The sequence below is a fragment of the Protomyctophum bolini genome, assembly GCF_963924005.1.
Source record: "Protomyctophum bolini genome assembly, chromosome: 11".
Classification (NCBI taxonomy): domain Eukaryota; kingdom Metazoa; phylum Chordata; class Actinopteri; order Myctophiformes; family Myctophidae; genus Protomyctophum; species Protomyctophum bolini.
In genome coordinates this window covers 5866843-5885596 of record NC_137872.1, presented here as the reverse complement: position 1 = coordinate 5885596, position 18754 = coordinate 5866843, and the positions used below count along the sequence as shown (strand labels likewise).

The window sequence follows — 18754 nt, the reverse complement described above, 5'->3', positions numbered from 1 at the left end:
AACCTTCGACCCCAGCTGCCCTGTCTGCCCTCTGCAAGGACTCTGTTAAGGAGTGTGATTGAAGGAATGCTTGTACCTATTATACTTGCACGCATGGACCTCGTACCTCCTACCTGATGGCATTAGCCGATACTCAGGGTAGGGAGGAGTCAGACACAATTTTCTTAACCTGTCCAATGGTGGCCTGCTCAAAGATGACCGATCGGAGGTGTAGACATATATCCATGATCTTCCCTGCCATTTTGGCTAATCTAAGGATCTCAGATTTGTATTTTACAGTTAGGTTTCCAAACCAACTGGTGATACCATACCTTAGAATTGACTCTATACTAGCTCTATAGAAGATCAACATTACGTTTCTATACTTACACCAAAAAGTCTGAGCCTTCGGAGAAAATGAAGGCGCTGGTGTGTACTTTGGCTGGTGTACTTTTGCACACATTGTCACAGTAAGGTAAACTACAACATGTGTAGTGTAGGCTAATACATCAAATACATATAGAAATATAGTTAAAATAGCAGATCTACAAGTAGTGGTCACCCCACCACCGAAAATCCAGACTATGAATGAGCCCCCCAAAACATTAAAAATATTTGAACTAACCCGGCCAAAGGCCTATTCATACTAGCTCACCCCAACACATCTCTCTGTTTTTACTAACCACCGAAACGGTGCGGGTCACCATCATCAACTAAAAGTGGAGTATGAATAGACCTGAACTGTTCAGAACCTGTTCTAGAACACTAAATCCAACTTTTGTCACACCATCACTAAACCTGGGAATATTAGTGATTCTCAAGCCGTTAAATTTCCAGGACCCACAGTTTGACATGCATATTAGTCTACACTCTACACAGACCCCCCATTTAATGGCATTTCTATCTCTGGGACCCCAATTTGGGTCCATTTGGTTCCATTTGTACACTCTCAGAGTTACAGATCCATAAGGGTCAATTTGGTTCCAAACTATCATTTAGCTGGGGACCCCCTGGAACTCCCTCAAGGACCCCTGGGGGTCCCCGGATCCCACTGTGGGAACCAATTGTTCTAGGGCTAATAGTTTTTCCAGCATACTAATCTCCTGTTGCTTTTGCACTTCTAGTCCACTGGGTGGCGGTAAAGCACCTCTAAACTCGCCACCATCCTCACACAGAGAGAGAAGCACAGAGGCTGACAGAGAACACAACAGCTGTGTCTGACTGAGGATTCATTTCACCTTCATTCGTTCCTTCCTTTCTCCTCTTCATGTGGTGTTCTCACAACAAGGTAGGTCAGTGGACTGCACGTTAATATTAATAACACAGGCATTCTGCCTATAGACGTTACATGTGTGCTTTTAATAATAAAGCTTCTGTTGTTGTTAGCTTTAGCTTAGCATTGCAGTCAAGTCAAGGTGCTCCTGGCTGTCATCTGTGTCCTAAACACAGCTGGCTCCCAAACCTTTTCATGTCAAGGACCCCCACATCGACACTAATTATCCCGCGGACCCCCATTTGAAGAGACATAATTATGCCAGGGAACCGTAAATTCTGACTCCCTCAAACACCCCTTTTCCCCTCACTGTATGATGATTTCCTGTTTTTGGCTATATAGAAGTGTATATCAGTACGTCTCTAAACTTAATGTTCTGATGAATTGAACATGGTGGACCCTATTGTAAACAATGTATTTATTAGGGTTAGGAGTTGTGCTTGAAATGTACTGTAATTCTCCAAACTGTTAAGTTAATAAATACTTCAAACAATAAATCAATCAATTGAATGATGCACTCATCCTACAAGTAAAATGATACATTATTTCCAAATGGAGCTGTTTATTAAAGTTGATGTAGTAAAACAAGTGACATCGGTTTCCTCATGAATTGAACATGGAGGACCCTGATGTAAAGTTTAAGTCTGCTTTTTATGGTTTCATCCTCGATCGTAGCAGTTTTTGTGTATTGACTTGTGCTTTCATTTGAAATGTTTCTGAAAATTCTACATACTGATACTGTGAATACAAAATCCAATCAAATATATCAGTTAGTCAGCTAACATCATCTAAAAATACCATTTGATGAATAAAGCAGACATTTATCATGACTCTGATGATCTCTCTCAGTATTGAGTGCTGAGGCTGTGGAGGAGGGATGGTGGGCTACGACCCAGGGGCCCAGGCTGCCTCTCCCAGCCCAGAGGAGGCAGCCCTGGCTGGGTCCGCTGCTGGCATGGTCACCCGAGCCCTGGTCAGCCCCATGGATGTCCTGAAAATCAGATTCCAGGTGAGAAGATAATTAATAACGGCAGTATATGCTACTGCTGAGTGGCGGCAGTGGAGTGGCTCCGGGAGGTAGAGCGGCCGTTAGAGGCGGCCGGATGGGAACCGTGAGGTTCCCGGTTCGATCCCTGTGGGCTCCCCCAGAGTTAGTGTCAAAGTAGCCTGGGGTCCACCTATGTTTTCTATGGCATTAGGCAGCTCCCGGCAGGATCCGCCAGGAGAATCTAGACGTCTGGGTTACCGAGGCTAGTGTCAAAGTGTTCTTGAGCAAGACTCTCAACCACTAATTGCTCCTGATGTGCAGGTTGGTGCCTTGCATGGTTTCCTCTGCCATCGGTGTATGAATGTGGGTGTGAATGTGTACTACAAGATCAAATATTATCATGTGTTCAATTATCGTGGTATCGGAACGGCATATAGACTGACAGGTAACAAGAATACTCGCCACATTTACCCTTTTTGCCGAGTTATCTTGACAACTCTGCAAAACGTGTAGAAAACTCGCCAGAATGTTAAGACGACTGCGGTACGACTCTTCTTCACATTCTGGCGAGTTTTCTACACACATACAAATGGAAGTGTACACTACACTACTTGCTTTCCCCTTTATGACAGCAGCAAGACAGTGCTTGCATGCGAGGCGCACGCATGGCTCGCAATCATAGCTGCCTGGGAGAAATGCGAGGCCCTGTGCTTTAATAATTAATTTGTTAATATCCAAAACTATACAAAAATCATCACAATTCTATCTATAAGGACAAACCTTATTAGAAAAAATATTAATAGCATATGAAAGCCTTTTGAAATGTGTATAGGTTACTGAATTGCAGGTGCTGCCAAATAAGTATAAATACTCGGCTACCTCATGCCTGCAGTCAGTTGCGCAAATATATATAGGTCAGATCAATTATCAGAGCGGATTAGCTTCTCACTCTGCAGCACAATGACTCTTCTTTACTTACTTTAATAATATGACATAGTGTTGGATCTCCATTCTCCAGACAAACAAACCTTGGATTATATTTATTGGATTTATTTAATTATTCTTTCTTCAAACCATGGCACGAGCCACGAGGTAAGAAACTATATAATCATTCACTGTTCGCACAGCACCAATGCAGGCAGGTGTTCTTAACCCATTCTGACCGGGAACCCATTTTGGTGTTTAGCATCATGTTATGCTTTAGCTATTGAAAAATAGCAGATCTACAAGCTCATAGCGCGCCACCGAGTGGCGCGCTACGAGCTTGTAGGTCTGCTATTTTTGAAAAATCGAAGAACGACTGACATTTTTTAGAATCTGATCTCAGGTCAGAATGGGTTAATCAGACCAGTGTGTGTCCAGTGGAAACCTCGTATGAATCTGATCTCAGGTCAGAATGGGTTAATCTCATTCCCATCAAAGTAGCCTATAAAACACTAACTTTGTGATCAACCTTGTTAATGTGCATAATGTATTTGTAAAAAGGAACACTGTATTAAGACCTGGCAGTAGGCCTATAATATTGGTGCAAAATGGAAATATGTAATTAAATTAAATTTCAAATACTTTTTCTTTTGCAATGTGAAATGCCACCGAATTCTTAATTATTTTCCTTCTCTATATGGGCACACTTGTGAAAGCTGAATGCTTTTGCATGCTTTTATTGATCTGCTGTCTGTCAGCGTGCATGATCATCATGCTAGATGCGCGCTCCAGTGGCGAGATTTCTTCCCCTTTCTGCGACTCTTCGTCACAAAGTGACGAAGAGTCGCCGAAAGGGGAAGAAATCTCGCCAAAGATGAAGAAGACTCGGCGGGTCGAGTATTCCGGTATTCGACTGACATACTCTCCGATACTCTCCCGTCACTGGTATCGGTATCGGAACAACATCTTCTGTCTATCTACTGTATGTTGATCCACAGTTGCAGATCGAGAGAGTGTCGTCTCGGAGTTCAGAGGGTAAATACCGGGGTTTGTTCCAAGCGTGGCGCTGCATCCTGCGAGAAGAGGGACCGTCTGCCTTCTGGAAGGGACACGTCCCTGCGCAGCTGCTGTCTGTGTGCTTTGGAGCTGTGCAGGTACACACACACACACACACACACACACACACACACACAAACTGGCCATGTCCCTGCACATCTGCTGTCTGTGTGCTTTGGAGCTGTGCAGGTACACACACACACACACACACAAACTGCGCACACGCACACACACACACACACACACACACTGAAGAGGGCCACGTGCCCGCTCAGCTGCTGTCTGTGTGCTTTGGAGCTGTGCAGATGCACGCACGCACGTACACACACACACACGCACAGACACACTGATTCGATTCGATTGTATTAGAATGAATCAAACTACTAGTAGAGTACGTTGTCACCATTGTTACGTAATCTTCTAATCGCAATTATTTTTGTTGGAATCGTCTGAATCGTTTCCATGTTGAAAGAAGGAAAAAAAAGCAGATATGGCAGATCTACTGTACAAGCTTACAACGGGCATTGTGAGCTTGTAGATCAGCTAGTAAAAAGCAAAGGTTATAAAGCCTCAGTCTGTGATTTGTCCCACTGCATGTGGCACCGGCTGTATGTAGAACCTAACAGATAATACCAAAACATCATCATTCTACATAATTGTGTTCATTTGTTGTTGATGATCTCTTTTCTTTCTGTGAATGTGTATATGTTATTTGTATGCAGCTGTGACTCTCTGTCTCCAAGACAAATGTCTCCTAAGGGAGACAAATAAAGACAACCTTGAACTAGGCCCAGTGAGCCATAGTCGGATATTAGAAGTCAGACATCTGTAGCGCGGCACCGAGTGCCGCGCTATGAGCTTGTAGGTCTGCTATTTTTTTTAAATCGTGAAAATGTATAGCAAATCTTTGAATATATATATTATATATATATTGTTTTTTTCAGAGCAAACGTTTTTAACTCAAATCTTTGCTTCTGAGGTGTCACTGGAACAACATATTTTCAGATATGGTCGGCAGCCAAGCCAATTACATACATTTTTGGGGGTCCTTGACATGAAAATGTATGAGACTGAACGACTGACATAGAAACATGGGTTTTTCAAGAAAACTATCAGGATTTAGAAGACATTTGTAGAATCGGCCTCAGGTCTAAATGGGTTAATCTCTTGAGTATGTTTGCCTTGCAGTTCGTCAGCTTCGAGCGCCTCACCAAGCTCGTCCACAAGGCGACGCCGTTCGACAGCCGGACGCCGGCGGCTCACTTCCTGTGCGGCGGTCTCTCCGCCTGCTCGGCCACGGTGGCCTGCCAGCCGCTGGACACGCTACGCACACGCCTCGCGGCCCAGGGAGAGCCCAAGGTACACGCAAATAACACGCTACAGCTAACACCAACAGACGCCTCGTGGCCCAGGGAGAGCCCAAGGTACATGCAAATAACACGCTACAGCTAACACCACCAACACATGCTACGCACACGCCTCACGGCCCAGGGAGAGCCCAAGGTACACGCAAATAACACGCTACAGCTAACACCAACACACACGCCTCGCGGCCCAGGGAGAACCCAAGGTACACGCAAATAACACGCTACAGCTAACACCACCAACACATGCTACGCACACGCCTCGCGGCCCAGGGAGAGCCCAAGGTACACGCAAATAACACGCTACACCTATAGCACCAGTAGGGCTGTCACGATCATTAGGGGCTTAAATCTCCATGTACCTGACGATTCGATTCCGATTCAGAGCGCTACGATTTGATTATAAATCGATTACCGATGCATCTCAACCTCCAATACGTTGACTAATAAACAAAGAGCTTTATAATGATCCATAGCAAATTAATTTACTTCCCTTATCTTTCATTACTTAAGCAGCTTTCTTTAAACAAGACATATGAATTTTGTGCCAACATACAAAAACTAATTATGAATAGATTCATAATTGTCAATGTCCGCATCGCGATTAATCCATGAATCGATTTTATTTTGCCTGTATTAATCATGATGCTAATTTCCAGGTGTACAGGAACCTGAGACATGCAGTGTCCAGCATGTACCACACGGGGGGAGTGTTGGGATTCTACCGTGGTCTGGTCCCAACGCTGGTGGCGGTGTTTCCCTACGCCGGCCTCCAGTTCTTCTTCTACAACGTGTTCAAGCAGCTGTTGGCCCCGCTGATCAGCACAGGGAACTCCAAAGGTCAGCACAGTACACATACCCATTGTGTCCTGCTGATTACATTGGGGTGCATACTTAGTTTAGACTAGTCATTGTTTACACATAAGGTTGGTGTGGGGTGCGTTAAGACGACCGAATTAAGGTTGGTGAGGGGTGCATTAACCCATTCTGACCTGAGATCAGATTCATACGAGGTTTCCACTGGACACACACTGGTCTGATTAACCCATTCTGACCTGAGATCAGATTCTAAAAATGTCAGTCGTTCTTCGATTCTTCAAAAATAGCAGACCTACAAGCTCATAGCGCGCCACTCGGTGGCGCGCTATGAGCTTGTAGATCTGCTATTTTTCAATAGCTAAAGCATAACATGACGCCAACACCAAAATGGGTTCCCGTTCAGAATGGGTTAGACTAGTCATTGTTTACACATAAGGTTGGTGTGGGGTGCGTTAAGACGACCGAATTAAGGTTGGTGAGGGGTGCATTAAGGGTTGGGAGAGGGTTACGGTTAGGTTTCGGTGTGCTGCCCCCCGTGGGAGGTTAGGGTTAGGGTGAAGGTTTGAGATCGGTTACTCACATGACTGTAGCAAGGCCAGGTACCACACAAGCTGACTTCAGGTCATGACTGTAGCAATAATAATATCTCAAACTTATATAGCGCTTTTCGGAGTACCCAAAGACGCTTTACATGTGGGGGGGCTTTACAGAGGTAACAACAAATAAAAACAACTTTATTCTAAAAAAGGAAAAAGAAACACTAAAAGCTAAAGAACATTAAAAGACAGTGAAAAGGGTTTGCTAGGGAAGGCAATTTTGAAGAGGTGGGTCTTGAGGGTGGTTTTGAAAGTTTGAAGGGTGGGGGCATCTCTGAGTGCCTTAGGGAGGGCATTCCACAGGGTTGGGGCAGCAAAGGCGAAAGCTCTGTCCCCCCACGTACGGAGTTTGGTTTTGGGGACGTCGAGGAGGTTTGCATCACCAGACCTGAGGGAGCGAGTAGGGACATGACGTTTGAGGAGGTCACAGAGGTATGGGGGAGCCAGGTTATTTAGTGCTTTGTAGGTGGTCAGGGTTTTTTTTAAGTGGATTTTTTGGTTAGCCAGTGAAGGTCACGGAGGACTGGTGTAATATGGTCTCTGGAACGGGTACCGGTGAGCAGACGGGCAGCTGAATTCTGGACATATTGCAGTTTATTGAGAACTTTGGAGGTGGTGCCGTAGAGGATAATGTTGCAATAATCAAGGCGGGATGTGATGATGGCGTGGATGAGTGTTTCGGCTGCAGAAAATGACAGTTAGCCAGATAAATGATCATGTGTTTTCTTGGCGGTCTCTCTCCCAGGTGGCCTGGGCAGTCTGTTATGTGGCAGCGGTGCTGGGGTCCTCAGCAAGACAGTCACCTACCCCTTCGACCTCTTCAAGAAGAGGCTGCAGGTGGGCGGCTTCGAGGAGGCCAGAGTTCACTTTGGACAGGTAGGGTGGTATGCCTCTGGTCCTGAGTTCACTTTGGACAGGTAGGGTGGTATGCCTCTGGTCCTGAGTTCACTTTGGACAGGTAGGGTGGTATGCCTCTGGTCCTGAGTTCACTTTGGACAGGTAGGGTGGTATGCCTCTGGTCCTGAGTTCACTTTGGACAGGTAGGGTGGTATGCCTCTGGTCCTGAGTTCACTTTGGACAGGTAGGGTGGTATGCCTCTGGTCCGTCCACTGCACATGTTTTCACTGAGTATCATGTCAATGTATTCAGGGATTAATGCAAAAGAAAATGACAGAACTGAACAGTTGTACAGTATTTACAACAGACAACCGAGTCTGTGATTTTTTAAAGGAGACCCCACACACACGAACTAGCCCCAACTAAGCCCCTCACAAAATGTTTGTAAACGTAACTGCGGTCGAATATTTCTCCTTCAATAATACCAAATGGTATTTTATGTCATTTTTATCGTTGATTTGTGACCTTTACAATGACTATAACTTCACTTATGAAGTGATGCTCCAACACCGCCCCATGGAAAGATGCCACGATGTTTGTCGTGCAAACGTTGCAATAATAAGTGGAAAGTGGTGTTCTGTTAGCATGGTTTGTGTCAGTGTCCTGGTACCGTGATGTTTTTTTTCCCTTCTATAATGATATTGTATTGTATTGTATTACTCGACGACACTGAAAATGAGTTTGATTACTCAGTGTAATTTTGAGAATAAACAAAACTTGAATAGAAGTCAAAGACGGACACAGCAAGACCGGTTCCTCACCCTTGCTTCAATAAGGAACCATAGGCTTTCTTCCAGAGATGTTAAAGTTAGACACGGCACCGGATTTCTCCTCCCATCCACTTGCATTAAGTTGCTCAAAAGCACATGAGGCGATTTCACTCCTCCTGCATTCTGGGATGGATTGGACCCAAACACACGAACACGCTGCCGTTGACTATCATTGCACACGTTCACGTGCGCTCACGTATGAAACGGCGTTCACGTGTCATCATGAACGTGTGCAATGATAGTCAACGGACCAGCGTGTTCATTGATTGATTGATTGATTGAAATATTTATTAACAGTTTGCAGAATTACAGTACATTTCAAGCACAAACTCAATACAAAGACTGTTAACTGTGAGTGGACGACCCAATTAAGCATTACACTTTGTTCAATTCATCAAAACAATTAGAGACGTACAAATAGACACTCTGTCACGCACCTGTGAGTGACAGTGTATCGTTTCCATGTGTGTGTTTTTCCCCACATGCAGGTGCGCAGCTACAGAAACTTTGTGGACTGCGGCCTGCAGATCGCCAGAGACGAAGGCCTGCCAGGGTTCTTCAAAGGTCTGTCGCCCAGCCTGCTGAAAGCCGCCATGTCCACCGGCCTCACCTTCTTCTGCTACGAGCTCTTCCTCAACTCCATGCAAGGCCTCAAGGGGAGCCGCTGAGCTAAACGGACTCAGGGTTTTTCACGAAAAAGTAGAAGGTACATAGACATTTTTCAGAGTAATACATGGGAGAAATACTGTACCATAGAAATACATGGGAGAAAGACTTTACCATAGAAATACATGACAGAAATACTTTACCATAGAAATACATGGGAGAAAGACTTTACCATAGAAATACATGACAGAAATACTTTACCATAGAGATACATGGGAGAAAGACTTTACCATAGAAATGCATGACAGAAAGACTTTACCATAGAAATAAATAGCAGGAAGACTTTGGCAGCTCAGAAAACACATGTATCTGTGGACGCGGACCCTTACACACTTCCCTGGGCCAACAACGTCATAAGACTTCATTTTTCCTTTCTGTTATATTTGTTTACACATACATAGAAAGTGGTCAAATATACATATTACATATTATCATCATGTTGGCACTAGTGCCTCCGGTATATCTACACAGCTTCTTTTTATATTTTCAACTTTATTTGGTGAATGGTGTATTTATATGGCGCCTGCACTTTCTCCAAAACGCACGCACGTACACACACACATTCACGCACACACACACACACACACACACACACACACACACACACACACACACACACACACACACACACACACACCTGACGCACACATTCACACACCCATCACACACACATTCAGTTCACACACTGCAGACGGCATAGGCTCATCAGTCAGAGCCAGTTAGGGGTGCAGTGCCTTGCTCAAGGACACTGACCCGGGCAGGAAGAGCCAGGGAATCGAACCGGGAACCTTCCAATCCCCCCCCCCCCCCCCCCCCAGCGGCAGCTCTGCTTCCTGAGCTGCTTGTTATGAATAACTATACCTCAGTGGTAGATACAGTATATTGTTATTGATGTTTAAAAAGGTTGTCAGGTTCTCTTCCATAGTAACATACTTTTGTGTACCTCATCGTCTAATTGTGCAGCATTTTATTTTTAATACCTAAAACAGTGTCTCTTTAAAGGTTCATCTGCCATGTACCCCGTCCTACTCCAAACATATGGCCTGTCGTTTCTAAGGTATATCATTTGTGATGATACTTGAATCCTACTGAAATCATATTATTTTAAGGTGATGGTGATGCACTCGTGTGGTGTTTGGATAAAGGGAGAGTCGGGGGCCGTTACTGTTGACTCCTGTTCAGGGTTAAATATCGTTGCTGTCGGGCATAAACCTCATCTCCATGTTTCAACGTATACAGTTATTTTAGTGTTTTCTCTTTAGTAAATGAATGCAGTCATGTGACGGCGTCGCACAGAGGTAGTAAAACTAGTCTTATGTACAAGCTCACAACACTTTTGTGAAAGTGGTCGAGTCTGTCTGTGAGTTTTACAAATATTGAACCAATTAAAGGTATGTAGAGGCCAGATATATAGTTCCAAACATTGGAACTATCCCATTGAGATAGAATGAGCACCCATGCCATTGTTACAATGAATGGAGTCAACGCTATAGTGTTTTATCTAGTCTTATCTGTCTTTTATACTAGATTACGCTGGTAGAGGCCATAATGCACGTGACATCATCATACCTGGACGTTATGCGGGAACGCCTACTGAGTGAGTGGCAACAAAAACAAAAAGAATGCATACCGGTACATCCACTAAAATAAATGAAATTACGTTAAACTCATCAACATCGCAGCTGTACAGAAAGCTTGAATTATGCTCTTTCTACCTGCAATTTTTTTTTAAATAAAAATCCACCATAGACAATATGTTAGGACTTACTTTCTGTCAAGAAGTTCTGTGCAGATGATACGTTTTCAGAGTTTGGAAGCGCTTGTGTCCTGCTGCCTCCTGCATTCTGTGACATTTAGAAACGGGTGGTACGCATGCAGGACCGCTGAGTGATTTACAACGAGCGCTTCCAAACTCCCCCCCCGACAGCAACAATATTGTGATATAGAATGTAAAAATGCTAAATTGCATAAAAATGTGGTGGGATTGCTCTTTTCTCAACATTTATTTTTTTATGCAGGGAAACATGCTGTATAATAATGCATTTGAGGGTTGTGTTATTGCTTTTTTTTGGTGCATAGAACATATCTCTTATTGTAAAGGTTATATTTATTGTGTGATTATGTGTGGACACAGGATAGCACTTCTTGGTTCCAGAGCAGATCGTACTGTATTCACACCTGGCCTATCTTAAAACCCATTTAGACCTGAGCTCGATTCTACAAAATCTCTTCGAAATCGTGACAGTTTTCTGAAAAACATATGTGTCAGTGTGCTCAAACTATTTCATGTCAAGGACCCCTAGAATTATATGTAATTGGCTGCCGACCCCCATCTGAAAATATGTAGTTCCAAGGACACCCCAGAAGCAAATTAGCTCTAAAAGAGTACCGATATGTATTCCAAATTTACGCCACATTTTCACGATAAAACAGTCAGCATTGAATATCAAGTGCCGTGCTATTTTGGTGTAACAAATTGTCCCTTTAGAAATGTGCACATTTGTATACACATCGACATGTTAAGCTGACCCCCATTTTGGGAACCACTGGCCTTATTGCACTGTAACTAAAGATTTAACTACTCGTTTAAAACATAATTCGGTGTCACAAGTGACAATCCTGATGTGTCTATACTAAAAGGATGTTCTTCTCATGCTGTTATTTTTAAAATAAAGTTGTTTATGTAATTTACAACAGACTTACAAAATACTTTCAAGAATGAATAGGCATGCAAAGCTGCAGGTACATTTACATATATTTACACATTTCTAGAAGCGTCTTTACTGTAAAAAACAAAAAATGAAATCACACCCGTGTGAAGTGAGGGGCGCTCTTATCATCCATTTATGTGATTGGTTAGCCGATTTGCTTGTCTACATAGGCTATGACATAAATGCTCCCTTCATTGTCGATGGCATTTAATGTTTATGTTGCCACCAATTTGTCATATTTGAGGTACATATGACCTAATTTCTCCTTTCATTGTCAATGGCAACTATGAGATGTGTGGGGACAAATGGACCTGTACAGGTCCGTAACTCTGAGAGTGTACAAATGGACCTGTACAGGTCCGTAACTCTGAGAGTGTACAAATGGACCTTACAGGTCCGTAACTCTGAGAGTGTACAAATGGACCTCTACAGGTCTGTAACTCTGAGAGTGTACAAATGGACCTCTACAGGTCTGTAACTCTGAGAGTGTACAAATGGACCTGTACAGGTCCATTTGGTTCCGGTTATCTAGTACGTAGCACCTAGACCAATCTACCGTCTACATTATCTCATTTCGTATTTGCATAAAATACAAACACTCGCCTTTCAAGAAAAGGTTAAGATACAAATGGAACCAGAGGAATACAGTTTTACATGGGTTTTCTTTATTTTTTGTACTATTACATTATTTCCATTCATTACATAGAATATAGTGATGGAATACAGTTAGACTTGATGTAATGTTTGTGTTAATTGTTAGGGCAAAAGCCAATTGGGGATCCTCCTAATAAAAATAATTCGTTTATAGAATTGTTATTTACAGCAGTTGCTCATGGCAGCCGCGTAGCCTGGATTAAAATGTTGACTGGGCCAATTAGCATCATGCGAGTGGGGGGGGGAACTCAAATAATGATTGATCTGCAAAGAAATGCAATGAGCAGAACACAATCTATTGGTTGATTGATTGATTGATTAACTTACACATGCTTTATCCAGAAGGGAGAATCAAATGATTATCTAAACAAAGTTTCGATAATTAATATTCATAACATCATGTCTACCATGTCTTACGCAGCTCTGCTGTAACTCCATTGCTCCAAAGCTTTATCCCTATCCCTGGATAGAGAGGTCGTGTGAACGTGGTTCGAACCGTGTGGAGGAGGGTCATCGTGTCAGAAACACTGTAGAAGGACAGAGTGCCTGCCTCGTGATCCAGATACACCCCCACCCTGGAGGAGACAGGCCCTGACACTTTAGTGCTAACACCGTTGTGTCTGAACAGGGCTTCTTTACCGTCGCACAGTAGACACCAAGATTTATCCTCGTATCCAAACCAGGTGTGTTTGCCGGTGTCTTTATAACAGACTGCTATACCGACCCCTGTACCACTCCTCTCTACTTCCCAGTAACGACGTTCAGACAGACCCTCTGTACACATCACCTGAGCCTCAGTGAATCTCTCTACATGAGCAGGGTAAGGTTGTTGTTGTCGTGTTAAAGTCACCTTCCTCTTCTCCTCTGACAGGGAGAGACGTTTGTTTACTGTGTTGATGTCCAGAGACAGAGGACAGGAATCTGTGAGAACACACGACGACAAAACATACAAATCTCATGAACCTCGTTGTGTTTAGAGTTTTGTCTCTCAGATCAAACTCACTAAGAGCTTTAAATAACAACATTTCAGAGTGAAACTTCAGAAACAGCATCAACATGGACTCACATCGTAAGAAGTCCTTTCTGGTCTGAGGCTCCGCTGGATGGAAAACATCAACTGCACACACTGGAGACACAAGAAAACACTAAACGTCATCATGACATCATGCTGAAGAATGTAGTGTTTAGTCAAAAATTATAGCTCAATAGTAATCATTGCTATAGAGTGTTTGTTCAGTAACAGTGTTAAATAGTATTTAAATCTCATCTCTCCTTTTGAGTAATTGTCTTGCTTAATTCTTCCACTTTACGATCCAATCTGACAAGACGGCTGTCTTGTCAGATTGGAAAGTAAAATGGAACCTGTGTACCATCAGTCTGCTGTCTTGTCAGATTGGACAGTAAAATGGAACCTGTGTACCATCAGTCTGCTGTCTTGTCAGATTGGACAGTAAAATGGAACCTGTGTACCATCAGTCTGCTCTAGTTCAAACATCTCCAGTTGCCTTCTGGCTTCATCCATCCATGTTCACTATGAAAAACAAACACATAAATGTAAATGTCACCTCTCTCTGCTATCTGGGGCCAAGTTGTCTTCAGCATGTTGTCTAGTTGGTCTCTCAGAGCAGACACGACATCAGTCACACCTGTGAAGGACCTCGGAGGACGGACGAGCACACTGGGTGGGACTGGAGATGGAGATCCAGTGGATCTGGAGAGAGACTGGAAACTCTGGAGAGAGACGAGTAAAGCACTTCATACAGGGATGGAATGTCAATAGATAAGTGCTCTTGTAACCTGTGTTTTATGTTTCGATGAATTGAAAATGGTGGGCCCTATTGTAAACAAGTATGTACTGCTTTAGCGTCTCATCCACTCACAGTTAACAGTTTTTATATTGAGTTGTACTTGAAATGTACTGTAATTCTGCAAACTGTTCAATCAGTAATTAACAATATACATTTACAAAGAATTACATTTATGTTCTAATCTACAATTACAAACAATTGCAATTATTTCATAATTGTACACTGCTAAAATATTAAATAATCTCACATGCTGATAATTTAGGTCTACTATTTTTGGAAAATGTGAACATTTTTCAAAATGGAAACAATTATGCAGAACTATTGTGATTATCAAAAGATATTCTGGTTAGGCGATTATATGATAATTGTTAATCTTATTGTTATTCTGTCAACTACTGTATACTAGAACTATATTATTATTAGTAGTAACTACCAGCATGCATAATGTCATGTTATGCCATGTCATCTAATATACTAGAATGTAATAAATGAAATTACAACTTAATGTAATGACATGGCGGTAGCGGAATGGGATGAAATGTGAAGCCCATTTGTCCTAAACGAGTCAAAACCAACGTGTGAAAAAAGATCCCGGTGTGGAACCTGAATGAAAGTGAGGCTGTCCGCAGTGTTGGACAGCTCCTCCAGCTCAGCATGTCTCCTCTCCAGCTGCTCCAGGGTCTGTTCCAGTGGTCTCAGGAGAGCCTCAGTCTGAGCCACTGCAGTCTGCTGCTGATCTCTGATCAGTTGTTTGAGCTCGCCACGTCTTCTCTCAATAGAGACCATCATCTCACTGAAGATCCTGTCACTGGCCTCCACTGCTGCTTCTGCAGAGCGCTGCTTAGCGTGCGGCACACACACACACACACACACACACACACACACACACACACACACACACACACACACACACACACACACACACACACACACACACACACACACACACACACACACACACACACACACACACACACACACACACACACACACACACACACACACACATACATGAATATATTTGTAAAGCAAAACATTTTTAACTCAAATCTTTGCTTCTGGAGGTGGCTTGAACTAAATATTTTTCAACTGCATATCATTTTAGGGGTCCTTGGCATGAGAAGGTTTTGAGGACCACTCACGTTCAGGTCCTCCAACACCTGTCTCAGGTCATTCAGCTCCTGCTTTTTCTCCTGGATCTTCTGCTGGAGTTGCTCCTGACTTTTCACCAGCTGTTTCTGCAGGAAACAGGAAGAGAGACAGTTTGGTTTGTAAACATTGTGGACTTTTTCATGTCCAATTATATCCAATCAGGAGAGAGAGAACAGTTTAGTTTGGATCCACACATCATATTGTCTGTGATTTTGGATATTGTACTATCGTGATATGGCATAAGTGTCTATAAAAATATAAATATCGGATCGGGAAAAATCGGTATCGGCAGATACTCAAAATCAAATGATTGGAATCGGATCGGGAGCAAAGAAACGTGATCGGGACATCCCTAATCGTGCCGCTACCTGTTTCGAGTCCAGGCATAAGTCATTAGTCCGACACCCTATACCCCAAACCCAGATGGGTGATTTTCGCATGTCAGACTCTTGGCGTGTCGGATAAGTGTGCGCACCCCACCTGTTTCTCTGCCTTCTCTGCAGCCGCTGACACCGCGTCATGGCCCTTGTGTTCAGGAGACGGCTGACTGTGCTGAGCTTCTGTTCCTCTCAGGTTCATCACCACCTGGAAGTAAAGAGAAGAGGAGGAGAGCTCACTCACGGAGGACAAATACATACGAATATCATGGTGATAAACACATTATAACATTTATCTTTCATAAAGTTATGGCCGATTCATAGTCCAGTTTTGTTTGTGAAAAGTTGACCAGCGAAAACTACAACATGACGTCACTTGAAAATAAAAAAGTAGCCTACAATCTAAGCACTTCCCACAAGAATAGGGACATCCATTAGACAAAAAGAATGCACAGTGGCATACTACCATGAAGGTTTACCTAGCATCTGTTTAAACCAGTGGTTCTCAAAAGAATATGCATTTGTCCACAGACCCCCCCCCCCCCCCCCCCCCCCCCCCTGCCAGTTGAATAATGTGTGGTTCATATATCATCTCACCTCAGCCAGCAAGGTGTTCTTCCTCAGAACGGGCCTGGGACTGAAGCTCTCTCTGCACTGGGGACAGCGGTAGACTCCGGTGTCGTCATAGCGGTCCCAGTACGCCCCGATGCAGCTGCTGCAGTAGCTGTGTCCACACGGTAGAGACACTGGTACCTTCAGCAGGTCCAGACACACAGAACAGCAGAACCGCTCCCGGTCCAGATCACATCCCTGTTGCTGTGCCATTTCACTGACAGACAGCCACCACGTTCACACTGAGAGAGAAGACACAACAGAATCAGAACCATTTCACTGACAGACAGCGTTCACACTGAGAGAAAACACACAACAGAATCAATTGAGAACACTCTAGTTCACTGTGTCACACTTTGTCCTAGTGTGAAGGTAGTGTGGGCCCAAAAAAGGCACTGAACCAGCTCAAAAATAGTGAAAGGTACTGAAAACAAGTCTTTTGATGAACAATCAATATGTTTTTTTATTCACCTTGCAGAGTTCACATGAAAGAGTCGTTCCAACAAACGGCATACAAAAAAAGAAGTATATACAGCCCACTGGCCAGGTTGGCTCTATCTAGGTCTGCTCTGCACCCTGTGCAATCCTACATTGATTGCCCGGGCAGTGGCAGGTGCTCCTTATAAAGGCTAGGCCCCTCCCATGGACCAAACCAACCCTGGATTGATTCCACAATCATACCAGTGCAATTGATTCCACAATCATACCAGTATACCAGTGAATTCCCAATGTCCAGAGACATCACAATTCATAACATATTTTAGTGTCACATAATATTATAAATGATCTACATAATATGATTAAAGAGTTCTCTAAACAAACCCTCCCACTGTTGGCATGTTCCCCATACCCCACAGTAGTTGCTCCCTTCAATGAAGTCAACAATCAATTATCAATCAACAAATGCACAATAAATAATGTCAAACTAAACTCATTTTCTGCAAATTCAAACTCTGTTGGTTATCTTCAGTCTCAGTGGCAGGGTGAACTGCCACACACTGTCTGCAGTGGTTCTCAACCAGTGGTCCGGGGACCACCAGTGGTCCTTGAGGGAGTTCCAGGTGGTCCTCATCATGCAGCTAAATGATGGAGAGTTGGTAACCAAATGGACCCTTTTATAGATTTTTAACTCCAAATGGACCACCCATTTGGTTCCATTTGGCCTGAGACCGATTCTAAAATCGCTTCTTTTCAGAAAACTTAGGTCAGGATACCTAAGTTTTCTGAAATACATGTTGCTATCTGTTGATAGTTAGACTTTAATATATTAGTGCCCCTCACTTCACACAGGTGTGATTTATTTTCCCCCGGCCTGAAGGGGTAAAACACCAAAAGGGGTTTCCTTCCCACCCAGAAATCTCAAATCTGCATGACTTAATTTAGAAGAAATCTATTGTTATTTTGATCAACATTTGTTTGTTATCTCTCCTACCTGGTAGGAGTCAGGATGGTGGTCCCTGGGTCCAAATCAGTCAGGATGGTGGTCCCTGGGTCAAAATCAGTCAGAATGTCGGTCCCACTCCCTGCAGGGTCAAAATCAGTCAGGATGGTGGTCCCTGGGTCCAAATCAGTCAGGATGGTGGTCCCTGCAGGGTCCAAATCAGTCAGGGTGGCACTGGTGGTCCCTGGGTCAACTCAAAATCTGTTGAAAACCACTGGTTTACTGTGAAGAGAGACTGGGAGTCGGAGAGAGAACAATTATGTATGGTTACAACAGCTCTGAGTCTGTTTTCTTCTGCAGAAAACTCGTAAAACTGGGAGAGGCAGAGAGGCGGGACCATAGGGGGAGTGGACTTCCTGCATGTTTGCTAGCATGTTTGCACTTTGCAGGAGGCAGCTGTGTTTTAAAGAGACAGTAGAGTGTGTACAAACAAAGATTATTATTATTATTCATACAGATGGTCGGAAAATAAATGGTACACTTATGTTTGCAGCATTGTACAGTGTACACACTGTACAATGCTGCAAACATTTGAGAACGACGAGGCACCATTCATTTTTCCCCATAGGCGTTTCAAAAGGTATTCATTTTAAAGATCTGTAACTAAGCCTCGGACAAAGCCAACAGCCGAGTTGACAAATCATGACAATAAACACATATTTGTTGG

General features: G+C 43.5%; 2 protein-coding genes across 4 annotated transcripts; one reads left to right on the top strand and one right to left on the bottom strand.

The window, feature by feature from the left end:
- The first annotated feature begins 1162 nt into the window (after window positions 1-1162).
- On the top strand, window positions 1163-12009 carry slc25a19 (solute carrier family 25 member 19). 2 transcript variants are annotated; one of them, XR_013964867.1, is made up of 9 exons: window positions 1163-1267; window positions 2102-2261; window positions 4163-4318; window positions 5409-5579; window positions 6244-6424; window positions 7745-7875; window positions 9155-9372; window positions 10335-10389; window positions 10860-12009. XR_013964867.1 is itself a non-coding variant. In XM_080775946.1 (7 exons), exons 2-7 carry the CDS (start codon window positions 2130-2132, stop codon window positions 9332-9334), a joined length of 951 nt encoding a protein of 316 aa, XP_080632072.1. In that variant the 5' UTR covers window positions 1163-1267; window positions 2102-2129; the 3' UTR covers window positions 9335-9963. The 2 variants fall into 2 exon arrangements, 1 of the variants encoding a protein (XP_080632072.1); XM_080775946.1 differs by lacking the exons at window positions 10335-10389; window positions 10860-12009 and having other exon boundaries at window positions 9155-9963.
- Window positions 12010-12708: 699 nt separating this feature from the next.
- LOC308324181 (E3 ubiquitin-protein ligase TRIM65-like) lies at window positions 12709-18374 on the bottom strand. 2 transcript variants are annotated; one of them, XM_080776149.1, is made up of 9 exons: window positions 18222-18374; window positions 18079-18152; window positions 16632-16888; window positions 16138-16242; window positions 15648-15743; window positions 15109-15342; window positions 14263-14428; window positions 13764-13823; window positions 12709-13618 (listed from the first exon to the last, which is right to left on the bottom strand). In XM_080776149.1, exons 3-9 carry the CDS (start codon window positions 16857-16859, stop codon window positions 13101-13103), a joined length of 1407 nt encoding a protein of 468 aa, XP_080632275.1. In that variant the 5' UTR covers window positions 16860-16888; window positions 18079-18152; window positions 18222-18374; the 3' UTR covers window positions 12709-13100. The 2 variants fall into 2 exon arrangements, with proteins under 2 accessions (XP_080632275.1, XP_080632274.1); XM_080776148.1 differs by having other exon boundaries at window positions 18079-18374.
- Between the last annotated feature and the right edge of the window lie 380 nt (window positions 18375-18754).